At 48.2% G+C, this 23,343-nt stretch overlaps 1 protein-coding gene across 1 annotated transcript; it reads left to right on the top strand.

Moving 5' to 3' along the window:
- The first annotated feature begins 1,016 nt into the window (after nt 1-1,016).
- Nucleotides 1,017-22,043, top strand: KLF9 (KLF transcription factor 9). Its single transcript, XM_028089091.2, has 2 exons — nt 1,017-1,762; nt 21,565-22,043. The coding sequence occupies exons 1-2, from the start codon at nt 1,258-1,260 to the stop codon at nt 21,792-21,794; spliced, it is 735 nt and encodes a 244-aa protein (XP_027944892.1). The 5' UTR covers nt 1,017-1,257; the 3' UTR covers nt 21,795-22,043.
- The last annotated feature ends 1,300 nt before the right edge of the window (nt 22,044-23,343 follow it).

Here is a 23,343-nt window from a genome sequence, read left to right as displayed (position 1 = left end):
TTTAGGGTTTTTTTTTTTTCTTAAAGTATTGACTCGCATTTTATTTACTCATCACCCCTGCCCTTCCATACATATCTCACTTTTACTACCAGCCACATAAAACACAAGGATGTGTCCAGTTTCACTACAGCTCTTGGCGTTTACAAATGTGGAGCGCTTGCTTTCGGAACGCCCTTCTGATTGGCTGGGCCAATGTCAGTGACATCAACCAACTTACTTTTGATTGGAAGGCTGGTTGCTGGGACTCTAGCGTTTGCAGGAAGTCACTTAACTGTTTGCAAGCTGGAAAACCGAATCTGAAGTTTTCTTTTGTCACGAGAACGAGCGCAAGTGACCGGGGAAGGTGTGTCCCCACGGCTCCGCGGGCGGGAACGCGAGCCAGGAGACCCGGAGCGGCTAACGGACCGAGAGGCGCTCCCGAGGATGAGCCGCGGCTCCCTTCCAGGCTCCCGGCTGTTACCCTTTTAAATGTCAGCGTTCGAGGCTGTAGGGGTAGCACGAGGCAGCGAAACGGAACAGTCGGATTGGCCGCACGCCTCAGTTCTAGACGCACCTCTCCGCCGAAAGGCCGTTCTGACTGGCAGGGGGAGAAAGTAAACAGAGTTGAATCACCCTCCCCACTGGCCAATTAGAGGGGGTTTGGATTGTGACGTGATGGGATTCTGCGAAATTGTTACTGAGCAAGAGAATGCCGGAACGGTGCGGACCGGCAAAAGCAGGGGCTCAGAAGGCGTCGGTGGACTGGGGGAAAAGTGTCTCTTAGACCTGGCGCTCGGTCCGGCCCTCGCCACCCGCGTCAGGGTGGTCGGGTGAATGTCTTGGGGCTTTGGCTCGACGGAGAGGCGGCCGAGGGCGTGTACCTCTCTTGCAGTTTCCTCTCCCAGCGCCTCGGGGGCGTTTTCAAGCGAATAAACTTGCGGCCGCCACGTGTGGCGTCTTTCCAAGGGAGCCGGCTTGGAGCGGCCGGCGCGCCCGTCGGGGGGATCGCGCCGGGCGCCGGGCGCGGGCGGCGGCGAGCGGCGGCAGCGCGGCGGAGCCCGGGGCCGTGGATGCTGCGTGCGGAGGCGCTGCCGGTTACGTAAAGATGAGGGGCTGAGGTCGCCTCGCGCTCCTGCGAGTCGGAAGCGCCCCGCGCCCCCGCCCCCTTGGCCGCCGCGCCGCGCCGCGCTCGTCGTCCGAGGCCAGGGCAGGGCGAGCCGAACCACCGCAGCCACCGCCAAGTTTGGCCGCGCCGCCGGGGCTGCTGTCGCCCGCACCATGTCCGCGGCCGCCTACATGGACTTCGTGGCTGCCCAGTGTCTGGTTTCTATTTCGAACCGCGCTGCGGTGCCGGAGCATGGGGGCGCCCCGGACGCCGAGCGACTGCGACTACCTGAGCGCGAGGTGACCAAGGAGCACGGTGACCCGGGGGACACCTGGAAGGATTACTGCACTCTGGTCACCATCGCCAAGAGCTTGTTGGACCTGAACAAGTACCGACCCATCCAGACCCCCTCGGTGTGCAGCGACAGTCTGGAGAGTCCGGATGAGGATATGGGATCCGACAGCGACGTGACCACCGAATCTGGGTCGAGTCCTTCTCACAGCCCGGAGGAGAGACAGGATCCTGGCAGCGCGCCCAGCCCGCTCTCCCTCCTCCACCCTGGAGTGGCTGCGAAGGGGAAACACGCCTCCGAAAAGAGGCACAAGTGCCCCTACAGTGGCTGTGGGAAAGTCTATGGAAAATCCTCCCATCTCAAAGCCCATTACAGAGTGCATACAGGTTAGCGGCGTCTCCCTCTCCCACCGAGCTCTGGGGTTAGTTAACCTTTGGCCGGGCAGTCTTTCTGGGCGTTAAGGACACCACGCTCGGCCTCAAGGGTGCCAACATTTTGGATAAGATGCTGTTTTAACTCTTTAAATGATTGAGCCGTGTAGAGACGGAAAGCTCCGTCTCGCCTTAATTGTCTCAGTCTCTAGAAGCCATGGAGAGCATGAACCTGGCAGGCAGAGTGAGCGCGGAGTGCCAGCCCCTGTGCGTGGCTGCGCGGGGAGTGGTGCTGCACCCCCCCCCCGGCCCGCCCCGCCCCCAGGACTCCCGCACCCCGCGACCGTGGGGCCACCCCACCTGGGCAGGTGCTGCACTGGGGAGGTCAGATGGCGTATCTTTTATTTGATTCTCTTGAGGGATTGCAGCGAAATGGCCAAAACCTGGGGAGAAGCGGCACACTTCACGTGCAACCTTTTAAGGATGACTAAGGACTCATTTAGCTGTATGCTTGCTACTTTTCAGGGCTTGCCAAGGTGGTTTTAAATTTGGCCAAGAGTCCCCAGGGAGGTTTAAAATAACACTGCTTCAGGCGGCAGAGGAATTTGATCAAGTGATGGTTGGTGGGTTAACTTCATGACTAGTTAGCCTTTTTAATGAGATTCCAAGGCTGATTCCCCCCCCCCCCCGCCCACACACACACACACACACACACACACACACACACACACACACACACACACACGATTGGTGGCACCCTCTACCCTGAATAGTTAGCGGGGAGGTGTGGTCCTTGCCTGAGGTCAAGGCTTGGTAGAGAACGTGGGCCTGGAGGCCTCCTGGAAGGGTCTCTCCCAGGGAGACCAAAAGGCCGGCGCTGGCCCAAGGAATGTGGCCAGGAAGACATATGCAGTATAAAAACGGGCTTTGGAGGCTTACAGAGACCTTGGTCAGCCAATTCTGCTGGTTCTGTTTAACATAACTGAGAAAAAGTTGGAAAGGGCTGGGCCATGCTATCTCACCATCTTTAGTGAGGCTCTTCTACAACTGCTATTCTGATAAGGAAGCACAGGACCTGATCCTTTCATGCAACTTCTTTTCCTTCGACCCTCTGACACCATATTGAAGAGGCCATTGGAGTTCCTTAGCCAACTATTGTCTTTTTGGGGTGTGATTGTTGGTACTTTAAGATGAGGCCCTGGGCCTGTGGTTTTAAAATGATCATTGGTTGGTTTGGTTTTGCTTTTGAAAAGCAAGGCCACATAACTGCATTTCGGATTTTATTTCCTTTGGAGGGTGCTTCTTGTGGAGGCGCCTGCTGGCCCAGAACTGCAATGGAGTTTCCTGCGTGGTTAATGCACAATCAGGTTCTGTTTGGGGGTGTCATCTAAAGCTGCCCTCAAACAGCAGAGCTGGAAGTTTATATCTGTAAGGCCGTCGGAAGGCAGATGTGTGCCCGAATGGGGGGATGTGACCTTTAGCGTGACTCCCCCGGGGTGAAGCAAGGGTGTATTAACCCGAGGGTGTTACTCACCAGCAGCTGTTGGGCGGGCCTGGCCTTGTCAGCCATGTTCCCCGAGTTCAGTGGCTCACAATGACACTCACTGCCACCTTGAGCAAAGGCACTTTCTCCTTCAGAGAGCTGCCTGGTTGGGCGGCCGGGGAGGCCTGCAGGGTTTCTGTGGGAGCTACCAGAGTCTTTCTGTCTTAGAAAAAAAGATTCCTGGAGTTCTGAACCATTCAGCTGAGTGATTTTTCTCGGGCATTTATAGAAATGGCTGCTTATGTGTGCGTGCATGCGTGGTGCTCTTTAATTCTCCATAAGGCAAGCCGGCTCAGCTGTTCCAGGAGAACCTTTTACACAGTCAGGAGTGGAAAACCGAGGGAAATGTTAATCCCATTTTAAATGCTACAGTCGGTCTTTTGAAACTAGTGATAGGGTGATAGCAGGTGTCTTGTTTATGTTTGGGGGCTCTGTAACACCAGGACACGGTTGAACAAAAACCTTGGCCTCTGTAAATATTGTGGGAAGCACACTCCTACTGAAGAAGGTATGTGTCAAAGATCCTCTTTAAATAAGAGACTTAGAGGTCTTGTGCATTTGGAAGTTGCAGTTTCGGCTTCAAGTTAGATTGTCTTGGGGAGGGGGTGGAAATGGGGTAAGGAACTTCCTGGGGTTTTTTTGTTGTTGTTGTTTTTCTTTTTGCTGGTATTAAATCCGGAAGGTGGACCTGAGATAGCCCTTGGAATGTCTGTATTCTGTGAAGATTTTAACAGCTAAAATTCCAGCCACACCCCCCTGTTCAGTATGGCCCAATAAGAGTCCTTCCTGCTGCTTGCTCATCTCCTAGAGCCTCCTCCAGCTCCCACTTCTGCAGACCCAGGGGCTTTAAGAAGTTGAGTCATTTAAACAAAATTGCATTTAAGCCACAGTGCAGCTACATCTGTCGTGTCCTAAGAGAAAATAACGATTTTGAGTTGGGTTCTCCTTTGTCCTCTTGTCTCCTAGGTGGGAGAAACTTCAAGTTACTTCAATTCTAAGTTTGCAAACTAGAGGCCTGCCGCTGGGTTGGCTTCACACATCTGTTTGGCATGGCCAACACAGAGTTAATAGAAAATGTAATTAGTTACGAACATCTGAAAATCCGAAGATTTGGCAGGAATCCAGAGTTCTGGCTTCTCTGGAAAAATCGATCGATCGGGCAGTACTGGGCCTGAATTCCTATCCAGCAACAATTGGCTTGAACTGATCATTTTTTACAGGGCAGTGTCCTTTATTATTTTAATCATTTACATCATCTCTGTTGGCATGTAAGTTTACTACCCCTTCTTCGTTTGACCCTCAGCTTCTTAATCCACTGGGTAGGCTGTTATCACTGAACCTCCTCATAGGTTCTTGTGCAAAGATTAAATGACATAGACAAAGCACCTAATATAGGATTCCACATACAGAAAGCCCTCAAGAAATTCTGGATCTTATAGTTCGTGTGTAATAGAGAGGGATTCCTCCAAATCAGGAACCAGGATAAACTTATTTTTGAGTAGTACGTCAGTTTACATTTTATAATACTACGCTCAATTTGCTTTTCTTCAGCCTCTGCGTCAGATATTCTTCCCCAGTAATGTACTTCTAACCTTTAAGCAACGGATCTACGGTTAATCTGAAAAATGCCGCATAGACATTCTTTCTCGTTTCCAGACTTCTGGGACACTTTAGAGGGTTTTTATGGTAACATTTCAGCTTCACAATTAGACCCATTACAGTACTTTGCCTGAAGACACATGGAGCATATATATATATTTTTAAATGCAAGCAGTTTGAAGTTTATCCTGTCACACCCCCCACAGACCCACACCCACATCACCACCATCATCTACGTGCCCGTGTGCACGCGCACACAGAAGTCCCCTCACAGCCCCCACATCCACACCCACACACTCCTTCCCCACCTCGGAGCATATACCCCAAACTGGCTCCACAAATATGTGCTCACTCTGCAGGCCTCCTGCCACACCCACATCTCCTCAACCACCCATGAGCACTAAAAAAAAAAAAAGAAAAAAGTTTATCCTGTTTCCTGACTATGTGGTCACCTTGCACAGTTTTGGGGGGGGCTGTATCTTTGGGGGAAGGAAACAGCGACATCCAAATTCTAGATCAAAATCTTCAGAGCCAGCTGGTGTAGACTCATGCTAGGCTGACATCCCAATGATAGAGACCTTAGGCTTTACTCCCATGCCGAGTGCCATTTTACTTTCTTTTTAGAAGGACTCAAGTCAGCTCTCCCCAAGTGGTGACAACGGGTTGAGCTTGAGGACACTTGGTTATATCACTCCAGTTCCACAGAAAAAGTTTTAAAAACAACACTTTTCTTTTTAATAGAGCATAAGGACATTTGTGTAAAATTAAGGAGACACAGGGTTGCAAAACCCCCAAGAGTGATTGCTTCTGTTTCTTCTTCCCCTGCTTGCACATTTCCCTGGGATACTTGAGACTATCTGGCAGAAGGGATCTGGAGGGCCCTCACCGTGGAAGGTCTCCTCCAACCCTGGAAATTGGTTTTCTGGCCTCTTACAGAAATGTCCATTCAGCCAGGATGTTCCCTCCCTGAGACCAAAGGTTTAAATTTTTGCTAATACGGATGCCAGGCCTGCCCTGAGCCTCTTGTACTCTTCTCCTTTAATTACTGCAAAAAGCTTTAGAGTCCACTGTTTGATTCAGGAGAGTCTAGTGGCCCTCAGAGGTGGGAGAAAGGACCCATTCCGTTACCCGGGAGGCAGGGGTTCAGGGACAGGGCAAGGTCTCGCTTTGGCTGCAGGCCCCAGACTGGGGGCCTCAGCTCACAAGTGGCCTCCAAGTAGGCTATTCACTAGCCGGTGTCCAGTCTCCGCCACTTTCTGTTCTCTTCCTAAGTAGAAGGGAGGCCCTGAGTGTGGGTCCTTGAGGAGACATTCTCTCTGCCCTGTTCTTTTTTCCATAGGGCTCCCCAAGTGATGTGGATTGTTGTATTTCATAACCTGACACGCTTCATCCAAAATAGATTTACAGCTTAGCCTGAGTGGGGCTTGCTTGCACAGGTAATTGTTTTTTTACTTTATTCGCCCCCCGCCCCGTTTTCTCTCCCCTAAGGAGACTTCAGACATTTTTTCCCCATAACTGTCCTCCCCTCCCATGACATTTTAATGCCACAGGAATGCTGTAGAGCTGTTTGTATATGTACCCCTTTAAAAGGCCACAAACCACAGGACGATAGCTAAGACTTTTTTTCACCTGCCAAAGATCCAGTTTTTGCCCCCTTAGGGCAATATCCACCCCACTCCCCAGTGAGACTATCTAAACAACCTCCTGCACCGTGTTGGGGGTGGGGGGAATGACAATCTGCATTCGAGAAGAAGGCAAAGAGCTGCAGATGGCCTCTAGCTGTAGAGGATGTGAGGTTTCTAAGGGTCACAAGGATGGACTCCTGAAGGGAGTGCTTCTGGGTTACAGACCAGAGGCCAAAACCCCCTCTACTCCGAAGAATGATGGCCCCGGCCCCGGCCGCCCGAGCCCCAGCCGGCTGCTGGGGTCAGCCCTGGGGATTGAGGCCTTCCAGGGGACCCAGCTGCTCTTTGTTGCCAGTCCCCAAGGTAGGGCCCGTGGCTCCTCTTCCTCACTTCCCCTGTTCTCGCAGAGACAAAGTGGGGCTCGCCACCTTAGAAAATCTGCTGCTGCTGGCAAGGTTACTGTTTCACGACAGAAAATACACGCGGAGTAGAATTACCGAACGAAAACATTATTCCCCTCTTTCCCCCTCAGATCTTGGAAGAGTGGTGAGGAGAGGGGAGGGACAGGTGGGGCCTGGGGTCCGGGAGGCGGTCGCGGAGCAAATGTAGAGCTGTTTGGATGGCAACACCCCCTGACCTTCAGACGCAAAGATGTAACCTGAGGGAAGTGAATCCTTGGATTCTGAACATAAGGGTCAGATTTACATTCTTGTCTCAGTTGTTGACGCTTATCCCAAGAACTAGTCATTCTGCAACGCCTGTGGGAAATTCCCAGCTCGAACTTCCCAGGGAGAACTATCATATGACCTATTGAGAAAGCGGCTGACAATGGTCTTCCTGAAGAAGTTCATTGGGAAGAAAAGTGGGCGGATGGGTTCCAGTCTTCGCTCTTCCAGGAGCTCCTGAAACAGCCTGGTGTGTGCTGGTTAGAGTCAGCTTTCTGGGCCATCAGTGTGATTTCTGAATTCCTTATGGTCACTACCATTCTTGATTTAAACAAACAAGACAGAACCAGCTTTGTCATTTTCGTTAGTCTTGACTTCCAAATTTTTCGGGTTGTTTTCTCCCCCCTCCCCTTGGCTGTTCTAAGGCTCGGAGAAAAAGCTTGCTGCCCTCCAGGCCTCCCCCACATCCGACCCTCCCACCTGATCCTAATGTTTCTCCAGCAAGCCCAGCGCCTACTGAAGAACGCAAATTAGTGCCTAGTAATTGGTACAAAGGCACTTTCTGTTTCTATGCAACAGGCAGAAAGGAGGGGCGACAGGAAGGGGAAGAGAACCCCCCAGATGGTTAAAAGGAAAGAAACGGGACCCTCTGCAGTGGTCTCTGAGCAATCCTGGGTGTTGCTCCACCCCACTCTTTGCTGGGAAGCTAGTCACAGGCCTAGGCCTAGATCCAAGCCCTTGGTGGTGGCAGCTGTCAGTAGCGGGGAATTTGGAGCTTGGAAGTGACCTTGAGGGGTCATCACATCCATCATTTTGCCTTTAGAGGAGGTCAACACAAGAGGGCGCCCCGGACTCTGAAGGGCTGTTGAAGACGTGCTAAAGGCCCCAGCGTGGCCCAAGTAGACGCCTTCCCTCAATGTGAATTCTTTGCAATTCTTTGATCTGAATTCTTTCCCCACCCTCCACCCCCCACCCCCACGGTCTCCCAAGAATTCCAGTCTGTGGTTAACATTTTTAAAACCCTGGTTTAAAGAGCTGCTTCGCAGTAACCAAATTAACCAAGCAAAAGGGCAGAGGTGGAGTCAGCCCGGGGACTTCTGCCCTTTTACTGCGGGAGCAGCTCACTGTGAGCCAGCCCAAGGCCAAGTGCCAGGGAGATTTCCTACCCCACCCTTCCTGGAGCCCTCCTGAAACTTTAATACCTTTTTGGTGCATTAAGGCCAAGAGTAAACATTTGTCTTACCCTGGCCTCAAGCAGTCCCCTCAACAAATAATAGGACTCACATTATTATTCATGGAGAATGCCTTCCCCACCCCTTGCCAAGGGAGTGAGGTGCATCCACTTTTTATGCGTGGGATCTTCCAAGGCATTCATCTCTGTTTGTGCTCGGAGCCCGTGTTTACGAAGGTGCACCCACAGGCTTCCCTTTGAATCTGGGTGCATCGGGAGGTATCTTAGCCTCTGGAGTCCTGAGCTGTGAATGAACATCTGGATCTGAAATCCAAGGATTCTAGAGCTGCAAGAACCAGCTAGCTCACTGGCTAAGCCTGGGGCCACTGGGTGTACGCGTTTTTGTTTTTGTTTTTGTTTTTATAAATAAAATGAAGAATGATCACAGATTTGAACAGGAGAATGGAATTCATCCCTGATTGAGCCTTTTTAAAAAGCGAGGACATTATTTACATAGATGAAAATAGAGGGGAGCTTAAGCCCTGCAAAATTAATGACAAGGATTTGAAATGCAGGCAGCAGTATTTTATATCAAACAAAGTGTGAACATTTTTCCAAGGCGAGTCTCTGTCGTTTTGGAAGTGAGTGCCTCCCAGAGTCAACTGGAACCAAAGTGGGAACCGGCGGGGCAGGCAACCGACAAAAGCTTTGCAGACATTTCAGAACTGGAAAGAATTTTATAGATCATCTTGGTTCAAAGGGAGGGAAAAGAAGGTTTCCCCAGCTTTCCCTTCCAGGGGACCAGCTTTGATGAGGTAGAGGCAGTCAGAAGAGTGTGTGATGGGGAGGCCAGCCCACTCTAAGGAGCTCGCAGGCAGGGCATCTCCAGGGGAGGCCTTTGTTTCAGTAGTGAGAGCAATCAGAGCATGGGCTTTGGCTTCCTGCCTCTGCCACTCTCCCATGGTGAAAACTCTCTGAGCCTCAGTGTTCCCATCTGTAAAATGGAGTTCAGTGAAGTTGTTCTGAGACTAATTCAGATGAGGCGTTTAAAGCATTTTGGACGGTGTCCCCCCTACACCAAGAATTATAATTAAAAATAATTTATAGGTGTTGCCCAGAAGCCCTTGAGGTTCCTAGAATTTTTGTTTACAATGCCGGAGCAGTCCAGCAACAGCTCATTCTTTGAAAGAATATTTGTTTATTGAGTGACTGTTACACGCAGAGGGCTGTGCTCAATGTTGAAAGCAGGCATTGTGAACATTGTGAATAATAGTAATAATGGAAATGTATTAATATTAGTAGTAATAATAATAGAAATAGCAATAACATCCAGCATTTATTACATGCCAACTTCTAAGCCAAATGGTTTACGTACATTGTCAACATATAAACTCATGGAAGTCCTATGAGATAAGAAAGTACTCTTATTTTACAGGAGGAATTTAACTTGGAATCAGTTACCTTGGTCCAGGGTTACTCTGGAATTTTCCTAGTGTGTTTCTAACTACCTGGAGTTATGCATGAATTGTTGTTGACCTGGACCCCTTGGGGTCCACCAGTGGGAAGACACCCTGTCTTGCATGCCTCTCCTGGACTTGGCCCCAAAGCCACGGGCCCTTAGTTCTCTACTCTTGTGTTCTAACTGGTGCCTGGCTGGTTTTGATGAACCTTGGTTAAGAATATCTACAGCAATCTTGGACTCTGACCAAACCTATCCTATATTTTCCAAGAGCTGTTCAGAACCTGCTTCGTTCCCATTGAAAAAGACACCAGTTCTGGGTCCCCACAGTTGTATTAGTCAGGATTCTTGGTTGCAAGCAACTGAATCCAAACTTGGACCTGCTCAGTAAAAAAATAGAACTTTATTGGTTCAAATTATCCACCCATCCGGGGTAGCCCTGGATTCGGGGACTTGGTGTCTGGCTCTCTCCCTGGCTCGGCTCTGCTGTCCTTTGCTTTGGCTTCATTCGTGGGCAGGCTGTCTCTGGATGGTGGTAAGGTGGCCGTTGGCAGTGGCCGACTCCTAGCCTGCCAATTCAGCAAGGAAAGAAAGTTCTCCTTTCCTAATAATTCCAGCAAAAGTCTCGGGCTTCAGTCTTCATAACTGAATTAGAAGTTTGTGCCTGTCCCACAACTCAATCATTGTGGCATGGCTAGGTCATATCAAACCTCTGGGCTTAGGGTGTGGGGTCACCTCTCCCCGCCCCCCTCCCCGAGAATTACATAGACTCAGAGTGGGGAAGGCGTAATTTCCACAAGGAAATTCAAGGCATGCTATTTATTACCCCAAGGAAGCAATGGATGCCAGACAGGCAAAGCCAGCAGATACCCCCTCTATCTGCCAGATGTTCCAAAAAGCAGAGGTTTGACAAAATGAGCGACAGATTAGTATGACGACATCCCCCCCCCCCCCCCTTTGAAGAGAAAGGACTCAGAGCTATCTCTGGAGTTCATCCTAAAAGATAGGCCACCGGTGCATGTACTAAATGGTCTTGGCAGGAGATAGATGATTTCAACATACATTTCTTGTGCTCAGGCTCATACCTCATACCTCTTCGGTGGACATTCTAGAAGCCAGTACCCAAAGCCTCTCATGGAATGAGGTTAACAGCAACAGTGTCTTAAGCAGCACCATTCGCATGGTCTTAATTCCAGTTGTCTGTCCATTTTAATGCCCAGAGAAATGAATTGTGTTTACATGAATGTTTGTCACCCTGGGTGTGAACAGAGAAAGGCCTCATCTTTGCAAAGATGGGCTGTTTATAGGACAGTTCCCATTGGGATTCCGGAGTCCATTCGGTGTGCGTCATGCCCAACAACAACACCCTAATAAATTGTGAGGCAAAAATTAGCTCTTAAAAATAACTTACAAAAACACATAAAAATGACTTAAACTCCTGTGCTGCCATAATTCTACAGTAGTTTTGTACCACTGCCGTTTTCATGAAAATAAGCAGAATGACAACCAAACAGCCGGCTTTTCCTCGGTCATGTTACACAATCGTCCCTGTGGCCACCCCCTAAATGCTTGTCTAGTGAGCAATATCCCTCTGAAGCAGGGGTTTCCGGTGTAAAGAAACATGGGCTCTGCCCCTCCAACCTGAGTCATTTCTCCTCGATGTCCTGCCGGTTTCCACATGGCAAAGCTCTGCCCGGGAATGCCTGCCCTGGGAGCGCCGGGGGGGCCGGGCGGGGGGCTGCTTGCGGAAGGTCGGACAGCTCAGCCCTGGCAAGCTTTGTGGTCTTTGGTGACGAACACCAGGCCATAGGAATCCATGGCCCATCCCATTAAAGACTGAAAAATTATTTGACGGTGGCCCACGTGGCGTGTGGTCATCACAACCTTACTGTGGGTCCAGCGGTGTAACGAGGTTGAGCCCAGAGGGCCAATGCTGACACCACGTGCTGGAGAAGCATCACCAGTCACTCTGAGCCACTGCGAGGGCCACGGCCTGGCTGGCAGGCAGAGTAGGCATTTTTCTAACCAGACAGCAGTCTCATCTCCTGTACTTTTGTCTTTTGCCCGTTGCTTGATCCGAGCCAAAGGCGTCAGCTCTCTGGATCACGGTTGCTCCAGAGTGGGAGCTGCGGACGCTACATATAGTTGTACGTAAGTGTGCAAACAGAAAGGTGATCCTTGTGTTTGTGAAGGAGGCCAGAAGTCTCAGTGGCCCTTGTAAAGCAACCATGTGCATCGGGCACAAATTTCCCAGTCACAAGCCTGGGGTGTGCAAAGATGTAAATAATGTCTGTAACCAGAGCTGAGTTCTTGAGCACTGCCCCATGTTCCTCCTCCCCCCACCACCACCACTTTGGGCTGTTGATGGAGAAATTTTTATCTTGAGTCCTGTTCAGATCTCTCTGTCCCTTCTCTATTGAATTGTATTCTTCTTTAGGTAAATGTTTGCAAAATCAAGAGTTCTCTCTCCCCCTCCCTTTGCCTTTCTTTCTCCTGGGAATGATCTAGTATTTGGTAGGCAAGAAGTCCACCTCTTTTCTTTTTGGCATCATGGGAAGCCTGTTGATGTTGCACACCATCCTTTGACCTTGATGGTCTCCCCTGGGGTGTCATGCACTAGCTTAGGTCTTGGTCCTTGTGTGCTGGCAATCCTCTGCTCAAGAGGGCCTCTGGACAGTGGCTCCAGGTCGTAGAACCTTGCAGTCTGTGACTCAGGACCCCTGGGGCGTTCTCCCAGCCGTGTGGTCCTGGGCTCTGGAGCGCCCAGTCCCTTTCCGCACCCTACATTTGGAAAGGTGAGGCTGTGAGGCGTGCACAGACACCCTCCTCCAGTGTGGCTGCCTGACTCAGTCAGTCAGGTGCCCTGGCGTGTTGGGGGTGGGGGGGATGGAACTTCCCCAGACGGGCTGGTGCAGGCTCTAGGCCAGGCAACGGTGGCCATCCCCTGGGACTGCCCACACCTGTTACTAACAGGACAGTACAGAACACAGGGCATTTCTTAGGGACCTCTATGTCTGTTCTCTAAACTCAGCCCCTCCAGCCTCTCTGTAGCTCAGGTCTCGGTAGGAAGCGCTGGCCAATCAAGAGACTTCAAGTTTAAGGACTTCTGTGCTCTGCTTTCCATTTTTAAAACTCTAAAGCTCAGCAGCACATATCTGTTTTAAACTGTTAAGTGCCCTCCCGAAGCCAATCCATCTGGGAAGAAGAACCCGGGAGTAAGAGAATGAGAGAAACCTGTGGTAGGAGGCTCTCCCTCCAGTGAGTTAGGGCCTTTGCTCTTCTTTCACATCTAATCTTGTCTCATGCTCCAAGCTGAAGGAGGCATTTGAAAACCGGTTCTCATCCAGGCGTGTCCTTGGACAAGTCATCTGCCCTCTGAGTTGGCTTTATCTGCCAGGCTTGACAGGTTTTAATTTGATGGTTATCAAAGTCACCCAAAATGCAAAGATTTAGAGAATCTATGTTCTCAGGATAGTTTTGCCATTAAACATTTATATCCTGCTCGATGTTTAGCAAGTTCATTGATTATTTTTCTTTCCCACAAACAACTGGGCAGAAGCAGCGTAGTCTGGGATGGACAGGAAGAGCGTGGGCATGGGAGTCAGCTAATCTGAGCCAGGACCTAGCTGTGTGCTTGTGGAGAGGTCACTCCACCTCTGTCAAATCAGAGTTGCTGCGATGGGGCCCTATGACTGAGACATCAGGACTTTTTTCTTGCTAGGTTAAGAACCCAGAGTCCAGAATCTGGTGTTCCCTGTCTCTCCTTCTGAGGTCCCAGCACATGAGCTAACTCCCCAGATCAGCTGAGGTCGGGGACACACGAACAATATTCAGACAGCCTTGCTTCCTAGACACTAACACCCAGTGCTCCGTGACAGATGTTACAGACACACCCCCACTTCCCCGCTCAGAACCTAAAGAATGGGACAAGCTGCATTGCACAGATAAACACAGGGGCCAGGAAGTAAAATCACACATTCAAACTCTGAAATGACTCTGTTGTATCAACAAATAAAATATAAAAAGAAACCAAATCACAAGAGGGATTCAGAGAGGGGCCAAGAGCAAGTGGCAATATAATGGCGATGACACTGAGGCAGGATGATTCTTCCAGAGCCAATGAAATGTTTTTATTTTTTCAGAGCATCTGCATGTGCAGGTCGCAATATTTCTGGCGAACAGGAGACTTGATTTTTCTTTTGACTTTTGGTTTCTTGATTTTTGAGGTCATAGTTAACTGGAACGGTTCATGCAGGGAATTGTAGAATTGTCTGCTCCCACGGATGGCCTGCATACCTCCTTTGTCAAGTGCATGGTGCTCCATGTGGTCATGGACACGAAAAAGAATAGAGCAAAGGCTTACATTCTGTACCTGTAGGTCAGCGTTGCTCTCCTATAGGAACAAGGACCGATGATAATGGACAATGGGGTAGGGATGCTGAAGTCCTAGGGTTGGGGCAGGTCTGTGTAGCTCTGTGCCCCACCAGCCTCATCCATGAACGCCGTATTGGACCCTGGGCTTTGCACCTCTGCACGCACTTCCCTGCTTCCCAGTGAACTCACCCCTCGGGGGGGCAGCCTTAGCCATTATTGCCTATGTAACTCTGAAGGGAGATTCCTGTCTGTCCTTGTAGGGGCCATTTTCCTTTCACGTACAGAAGAAGTAGGAGGGGAAGGGTGAGCGAGGGGTGAGGAAAGAGATGAAGTGTGTTTTGAAAGTTTCTTACTTTCTAACAATTTGAGAAGGAAACAGAATGATAACTCCTTTCTTTGGTCTTGGACACCAGAGTGTTATTTCTCAATAGAAAGTAAATACCTGGCCCCCCATTCTCCATGTAGAATATATTCTTGATCAACGATCAACCCGTATGTGGAAAAGTTTAAACTCAAATGCATCAGTTTCCTTTGTTTTGTGTAAGACTCTTTTTCTCATAAAAGAAATGTGTACTTAACTGTTTTAAAAAAGAATCGGAAAATATAGGAAAATTACAGAAAGAAAGTGTTACTCTTTATCCCCACCCCCACCTGTAGATAGCTACTGTTCGTATTTTATATATATTCTTCCAGGATTTTTTTCTCTGCATAGATGTTGCACATACATACATATACAGCCGGTCATACACTGCTCTTTTCCCGTAGTGGTATATTGCTAACATTTTTCCATTTCATTCTGTAACAATCTAGTACCTTTGTAATAAGTACACATTATTTCCCCGTGTGGATACACTACAATGTATCAAAAAACTGGTTCTCTATTGTTTGTTAAGTTGTTACCAAGTTTTAGCTTTTATGAACAATGCTGGTATCCCTGTATACTTTTGTGTTCCTATCTAATTATTACCAAAAATAATTCCTAGACGATTATATTGCCAGATAGCCCTCGATCAGTTATAAGTCCCACCTATGCAGTAGAGGTCTGTTTCCTCATGCCTCCACCAATGATGGATCCATGTACAAACTTTTTTTTTTTTTAAGTAGCCCCCCCCCCGCAGGGGGCTTGAACTCATGACCCTGAGATCAAGAGTCAGATGCTCAACCGACTGAGCCACCCAGGTGCCCCGTATGCACATACTTTTTAACATTTTTACCAGCCTGATATATATTTCATTAGTGTCTTAATTAGCCCTGTTTTGATTATTTGTGAGATTAAATATATTTTCATATATTTATTGGCCATTAGCATTTCTTATTTTACAAATTACCTATTTGCATCCTTGCCCAATTAAATTGGGTTATTAATTTTGATTTGTAAGTGTCCTTTTTGTATTACAGATTTTAACCTTTTGTCTTATGCTGCAATTTCCTTTATTAGTTCACCATCTGACTCTTAAATTTTTTCACTTATGTATATTTTTACTATGCAGAAGTTTAAAATTTTTTTATGTGTTTCACAACTACTCTTCCAATAGGATTTTTTTTGCCTTTAGTTTCATGTTTAGACAGTCTCTTCCCACTCCAGGATTCTAAAAGCAGTCACCTATATTTTCTCTCACCTCTGTGGTTTTATTTTTTACATTTATGTATATAGCTCCTCTGGGATTTATTGAAGGGAATGGTATAAGGTAGAGATCCAGATTTAATTTTTCAGATGTCTATGCCATTTACTGAATTACACATTCATTTCTTCGCTAATTTGAAACACCCCATCCCTATCGAGTCTTGGGTTTATTTTCAGACTTGACTCTGTTCCACTGAGTTGTCTTTTCCTGTGCTGGTCTTGCACTATCTGAATTATTGCAGCTTTAATCATACATTGTAATAACTGGTATCGCAAGTGTTCACTTACTGTTGTTCTATTGCAAAATTTTCTTGGCAAGTCAAGTGTATTTATTCTTCCAAAATCACTTTAGAATAATTTTGTCAAGTTCAAGAAAAAAGAATTTCTATGGTATGTGTTAATTTCATAGACAAATTTGTACAGCATTGCCATATTCACACCACTGAGTCTTACCATCCGAGAACATGGGAAACGTTCCATTTATTCATTTTCTTTTATATCAGGGTCTGATGATTTTCTTCATGCAGGTCCTGAACTTTTATCTCGAGGCTCACCCTGACTGGCAGTGGTTAGCATATAAGAAAACCATTGCTCTTCTGTATATTTATACCTGAGAATGCATTTTTTTAAATTATATTAGTTTTTTTTAGGTATTTCTCTTCAGTTTTCCAAATAGGAAGGTGTATCAACCGCAGATAATTCTTTTATCACTTCCCCTACCAGTGATTTACTTATTCTGTTATCTAATTGCACTCACTAGCATTTCCTGAACAACATTAAGTAGCGGTAGCGATGGGGACAGTGTCCACTCACTTGACTTTAATAGAATGCTACCTTTATTTTACTGTTGACCTTGCTGGGGAAAGGTTTCAGATCTATATTTTTCTAGCCTGTTAAGGAATTTTTCTTCTCTTTTCCTACAAGCTTTTATTAGGGCTGGATGTTGAGTTTTATCAAACACTATTTTGCATTTTTCAAGGGAAAATGTGTGTGGGGTGGTGGGTATATTAGTCTGTTAAAAGGGGGAATCATATCAGTATGATTTTCCAATATCAGATTATCCTTTTATCTCGGGAATCCTAGTGGGTTTTTTACAATCAGAACCCACTATTTTATCCTCAAGAAGCGGCCCTGATTTTGTCCATCTGCAGGAAGCTGTGATTCCTAATTGGCATTTTTGGAGTTCTGTTCTGCAAAGGAGGCCTCACGCCCTTAGATCTGTTTTACGAGCCGGAGTTACTTTTGCTGGAAGCCATGGGAGGTTCAGAGTTTGTATTTTTAACCTTCCTGCCTTGATTAAGGTTAGCCCATTTTAGGCTCTTCCATGGAACTGTGGAAGGGAAGGGGAGAAAAGCCAGGTGGGAAAGCAGGTGTGTTGAGACCATAGGTCTCCCAGACCCTGGGCCAGTATCTCAATGACAGTCTGTCTGAGCTCAGGGAAGCTTGGACAAGGTTAAGGTTGAGTGTCACCAGTTGGCAATGCCCACACTGCCCTCTTTCTCCCTCTGCATGGAGAACTCACCACTTGGCGTTGTGGGCTAATCACCAAGTAGAGTGGAGGCTCCTTCTTGAAAGCAATGAGCTGTCCTTTGTACTAAGTAGGCAAGCGCATAGCCTGCAGGCTCTACTCCACTCCTCTTGAACCCCTTGGAGGCCCAGGAGACTTCTGGAGGCCTGACCTGTCTCTGCAAAGAAAGTCTCTTACACACCAGGTGCGGTATTCAGTAGCCGTTTTGATCCAGTTTATTTTATACTGGAAGCCGAGGCTGTCAGCGAGAGGTGCTTAGCTTGTTGCCGAAAGGGGAGGGGAGTGGTATATAAATAAGGAGAACGCAGAGGAACTTGTGCCATTAACAGCTCTGCTCCAGTAAAGCAAGAGTTTATTGTGTCACTGCCTCTGGGTATGTTTTCCTGTAAAGGCCAGAAATAAAACACGAGTACATGCCTGTTCTTCCCCCGCCCCCCTCCCCTGGAGGACAGTAACTCTCTCATTAATACTAAAGACAAGTTTAAAGATTCTTTAATTGATAGTTGCTGTGCCTTATGATTTGTTCGGTGTGAAGAAGGTTAACTGTTCTTTTGTGGGCCTTAGCCCTGCCTGAGCTGAAAGGCCTGACTTGGTTTCCCCTTGGCTGTAGGATGAAGGGCCAGCCACAGATTCTCCAAGACCCCTCATTTCCTCCTCTGCCCATGATCTCTGGTCCCATTCAGCCTCAAATTGTGTTCCTTCTCTACATAGGATTTCTCCATTCCATACTTTCTTAGGTACAAAACATGTATCATTTTTTAGATGATACCTTATTATGTGTCTACTATTAACGAACATGCCGAAATGTATCCCAAAGTAGGTCGTATGCAGACTCTTCACTGGGTTAAGGAGGTGGGTGGTCTCAAAGGGCTACAAATTCTAAGTCCCCTAGAAGAATCCAGGCTTCCTGCACACACACATTGTTTGGCTGGCACAATGCTTTATAAGGTGTTGAATCTGAATGCCCCTGAGGGAGCAAAGCAGTATCCAGTTGGCCATGACTCCATTACAACCCATGATCAAATGCACCTGGCATTTCACCCATTTTCACTATATGTCTGGCTCCTGAAGCCATCTGGATTTGCAAACTCTGGTGTACACAGGTACAAGTTCAAATCTTCAGGGTGAGATCATGGGTCGGCCAACTTTCTCCCCCCAACTATTTGGTAAAAACCAAAGTAAGAATGGTGTTTATACCATTTTTAGCTCACGGACTTTACAAAAATAGATGGCAGGTCAGATTTGGCCTGTGGGCTGTAGTTTGCTAAACCCCTGATTTAAATCACTAACTCAAAGCTCCTAATGTTTTTCCAAAGGATCCAGGAAGAATGAACATGATCCTGGAGCTTCTACACTAAGAATTCACTTCCAAGGAGATATTTTTTTAAATGCTTAGGAACTGTAAGGTGGAATTATACAAGTTATATGAGTCTAACAAAGGCTGCTGTTGGCTCGGATTTGCTCTGGGCTCAGTAGGTGGCCCGCTCTTCTCTGAAACAGGGATAAAGATGAGACGTCAGTGGCAGCATCTGGGTTAGAAGCAAGAGAACAATCACATGGTGACAGGCATGAGAAGCAGTGAAGACAAGGTAGCCATAAGCCAGACTGAAGGTGAATTCGCTGGGAAGGGGCCCTGATTTCACTTGAAACATACATAAATCATAAGCATAAATACTTAATAGTTCTGTACGCACAGCTGATTTAGGCTTCGTGCTCATTTTCCACTGACTATCCCTTCCATAAAGGCATCTTCCTAAAACAGAGGGAGTGCCTTCTTTCTTTTTCCAATCCAGAGCATGGCAGAGTGGTCTTCTGATCCATTTTTCCCACAGTGGACACAGATCCATTCCAATAAATTAACCTCCTCTCGTGACTCACTTGAAAGAAACATGTGCCAGTGAGTAAGCTAAACCACATTACCACTCCTCCAAGAAAAATCCCTCTGATGAGTTTTAGTCCTGACAAGCACCAAGAAAACACTGAGCCTTTCCTTTTCGTCGCTTTTCTCACCAAATCACAAAGCCGTGGAGAGACGGCTCCAGTACGGAGAGAGCAGTGAGGGTTGTTCTGTTTGGCTTGCTTTGGTTTGGTTTGGTTTTATAATTCATTGCTGTATGAATTCTAACCCTTCATTACATTTTTTAACATCCCATGTTTAAGAGAACATTTCTCCCACAAACCTTTCACTGGGATCAAGAGGACCTCGGCTGCAGTGTAATTCTGGAAGAGGCAGGAGTTTTCTTCCCCAGTGATCTGGGAACTTCCGAGCAGGCTTTGGTCATGTGAGTGACCTCAGCTGTACACACACACACACACACACACACACACACACACACACACTTAGGCATTTACTAAATGCTTGGCAATATAAGTAGCACAAAAATCAGACATGATACTGTCCTCATCTCAGGAGGGGACTGTTCAGGGCGTGATGACCATTACTCTGCTGAGAGAATAGCAGATAAAACCTTAGCCATGTGTGGACTGTCATGGAGATGACACAGGCTTGGTTTTGTTGTTATTATCAGCATTTCTACATCTCTGGCACAGTGTAGGAGAAGCCGGGGGGAAAGGATGAATAATATTTGGATGACTCAGATGCGCCACACTGGACAGCCCTCAGCCTTTTGAGTCTCTGGGTTCCAGGAAGGTGGGGACGGGAGTGAGAAAACATGCACTCCTCACACCTACCAAAGGGGTGCCTGGAGAGTTCTGTGGAAGGCAGGAGCTGTGTGCCCTGGGTCTGTGTAGCAGCTGCCTTGGGCTGTGCTTGAATGAGGTGGGAAGTAGGCAGGCAGGCGCTCACAAGAGGGGCACACAAGACTCTCTCATCTTAGAACAGCTCATGGTGCCTTTCAGCTTGTGTGTGGGTCCAGCAAACATGGCCACAGGTGCTCTCCCGCCCCGGCAGGGGCCAGGAGGCCCCCAGTGCTAACCTGATCACATCTGGAGGGTGAGGCTTAGCTGCATTTTAATGAAGTGGGACATGGAGACAATATGCTGAGTCTGAGAGTGACGGCAAAGGAGGGACTGCTGGAAACACCAGGAAGTGCTAAGCCTGTTTCCTCATCTGTGAAATGGGCCACCTCCATGGGCCGTCCTGTGAGAAACCGGTCAGATAGTGCATGTGAAGCCCTTAGCTCTTACTATTTGAGAATCATGTTCATACTTTTATGAGACAAATGGAAGAGGCTGGGACTGCTTAGTGTGAACGGAGACTAGAGAAAGACAGGATAGCTCTCTTCAGATATGTAAAGGATTATTATGTGGCAGAGGGAACAAACATTTTTTAGTAACAAACATATTTTTAGTGAACAAACATATATTTACTATGACTGGGGGCACCTGACTGGCTAAGTTGGAAAAGGATGGGGACTGTTGATCTCGGGGTTTGAGCCCCATGTTGGGCATAGAGATTAAGAATAATAATAGTAATAATAAAAATGAAGACGATATGACTTAAAATATGGCCTTCAACAGGGAAGCACATTCCATGTCTCTAAAAGTGTTTGTTACCAAGATGCTCAGGAACAAGCAGGCTTTCTTGTCGGGTGCCAGCCTCCCTGTCACCGGACCGGCCCTGACAGAGGCTCGGTGGCCACAGCACCCAGGAGCTCGAGGGGAAACACCTGCTCCAGGTGAGAGGTCGGTTGGACTCGCTGCCTCAGTCCTGCGGTGCCAGCAAATCCAGCAAAGGGCCGAGGTTCCTGACTCTCTGGGAGAACCTGTGCAACCAGCCACCATGTAGAATAACCACCCCCTCTCCCCCCCCCCCCGTGATAATAATTGCCAAGGCTCTCGGGGATCCACTGGGCCTAAAAGAGCAAGTTCTTTTGCTTGGAGAACATGATTCTGGGAAACTTCCTCATGGTATCTATTAGTCTGTTAGGTGCCAGTCTGGGGGCGGGGGGGGAGGTGGGGGGGGACCGAAATGTGTTTCTCAGCGTGGGAGGCTAGAGTCCAGGAGGAAGGAGTCCGCAGCGCTGGTTCCCTCCGAGACCTCCCTCGGTGTCCTCTGTGAACACTCTGTCCCCACATGCAGTCCCGTCTTGAGGTCCCGGGGGGTCAGGATGCCAGCCCAGGGATGCGGGGGTGCTGGGGGGGGGGGGACACGCCCTCAGCCCACGGGCCTCGCCTGCGGGGCCGTGTCGTGCGCGTCCCGGGGATGGTTGGCGCGTTCTGCGACCCTGCTGTCTCACCCGCGTCCTGTCTCGACCCCCTCCCCGCAGGTGAGCGGCCCTTCCCCTGCACGTGGCCAGACTGCCTTAAAAAGTTCTCGCGCTCGGACGAGCTGACGCGCCACTACCGGACGCACACGGGCGAGAAGCAGTTCCGCTGCCCGCTGTGCGAGAAGCGCTTCATGAGGAGCGACCACCTCACCAAGCACGCCCGGCGCCACACCGAGTTCCACCCCAGTATGATCAAGCGCTCGAAAAAGGCGCTGGCCCACCCCTTGTGAGGGGCCGGCCGCGCCCGCCGGACCGAACTGCTCCCGGCGCCCGGGGACGCGGCCGGCCGCGAGGGGGCGCGCCGCGGGCCCGCGGGTCCCTGCCCTCCGGCCGCCGCCGCGTTCCTCTCCCCGCAGCGTTTTCTAAAAAGCACATCGTAGCCTGAGATCAAAGTCCACACTTGGTCCCCTTGCAGAGGCAGCTCGGAACCGTCTCTGACTGTTGGAGGGAAGGCGAATGCTTTCTTTTTCTCTCTCTCTCTCTCCTTTATTTTTTTTGGGGGGGGTGGGGGTGGGGGGAGGGGGGCAAGGCCAAGACGGCGGCGGCGGGGGGCGGGGCGCGTAGAATTTTAAAGATTTCAACACTGGTGTACATACGTCTGACCCGGTGAGCGGACCTGTGGCGTCACACGGTGATTCGGGGCCCTTTCTGCTTGCTGTCTCTCAGAATTGTTTTCTTACCTTTTGGGTGTAAATGACGAGTGTGCTTCGGTTTCTTTAGCAAAACCACTCTCTTGAACAACGTCAACCTTTGAGATAAAAAAAAAAAACAAAAAAACACAAAAACACAAAAACCGACAAAAAACACGCCATAGCACAGCTGTCTTTATGCAAGCAAGAGCACATCTACTCCAGCATGATCTGTCATCTAAAGACTTGAAAACAAAAAAAGTTACTTATAGTCAATGGGTAAGCAGTCTGAATTTATACTAATCAAGACAAACCTCTAAAAGGTTACACTAAGTACAGAACTTTTAAACCTTGCTTTGTATGAATTGTACTTTTTGAACATAAGCTGCACTTTTTATTTCCTAATGCAGAGGATGAATAAGTTAACTATGTGCTTTAAGGATAGAAGCAGACATTCTGTTTGGAACCACGTTATAATCTGCTTTTTTTTTTTTATAGTATACACTTTTCCCTATGAAATCATGGCAAAGATGGGAGGGCAGAATATATATGACAGATGCTGAAGGAGAAGGAGGGTAGTATTTTTTTAAAAAAATTCAAAAAGAACAAACAGAATTTTAACTCTATTAACTTTTCCAAATTTTCCGATCCTTTTAGTTAACATCACCTTACTGTTCTAATGCCACGAAGGGAGAGGGTTTTGACTCTGTTGGGTTTTATTTGAATGGGTGCGTAACAGTGACTTCTCTGGAAACACCGACTTTGTGAAGAAAAAGTGTGTTGGTCTCCTTCCCGTGTTCCTACAAACTCCCACTAACAGGTGCAAGAGTTATGCAAAAAGGAAAAGGAAGCTGACGTGTGAAAAGAAAAATGTATCCCTGTTAAGTAGTGAGTCCCAAGGGAAAATACCATGATGATTTCCAAGGTGACTTCGAAATTGTCCCTTTTGGAGAACGAAGGCACACAGAATGCATGTGAATGAAGACACATCACTGTATCTTTGACATCAGAAGCCTCACCACTATATATCTTGTATCCAGGTGTCTACAGTGGCCTAAACCACTACATCCATAAAATGCCATTTACCTGAAAACTTAATTTTGGCCTTCACGCGGTCAGAAAAAAGTGAACTGTTTTCATAGCGAAGAAG

Source organism: Eumetopias jubatus, unplaced genomic scaffold (genome assembly GCF_037043125.1).
Source record: "Eumetopias jubatus isolate StellerSeaLion01/CBP00866 unplaced genomic scaffold, mEumJub1_p1.0 scaffold_15, whole genome shotgun sequence".
In the NCBI taxonomy this organism is placed as follows: Eukaryota; Metazoa; Chordata; class Mammalia; order Carnivora; family Otariidae; genus Eumetopias; species Eumetopias jubatus.
This window is presented reverse-complemented; position numbering and strand designations above follow the sequence as displayed.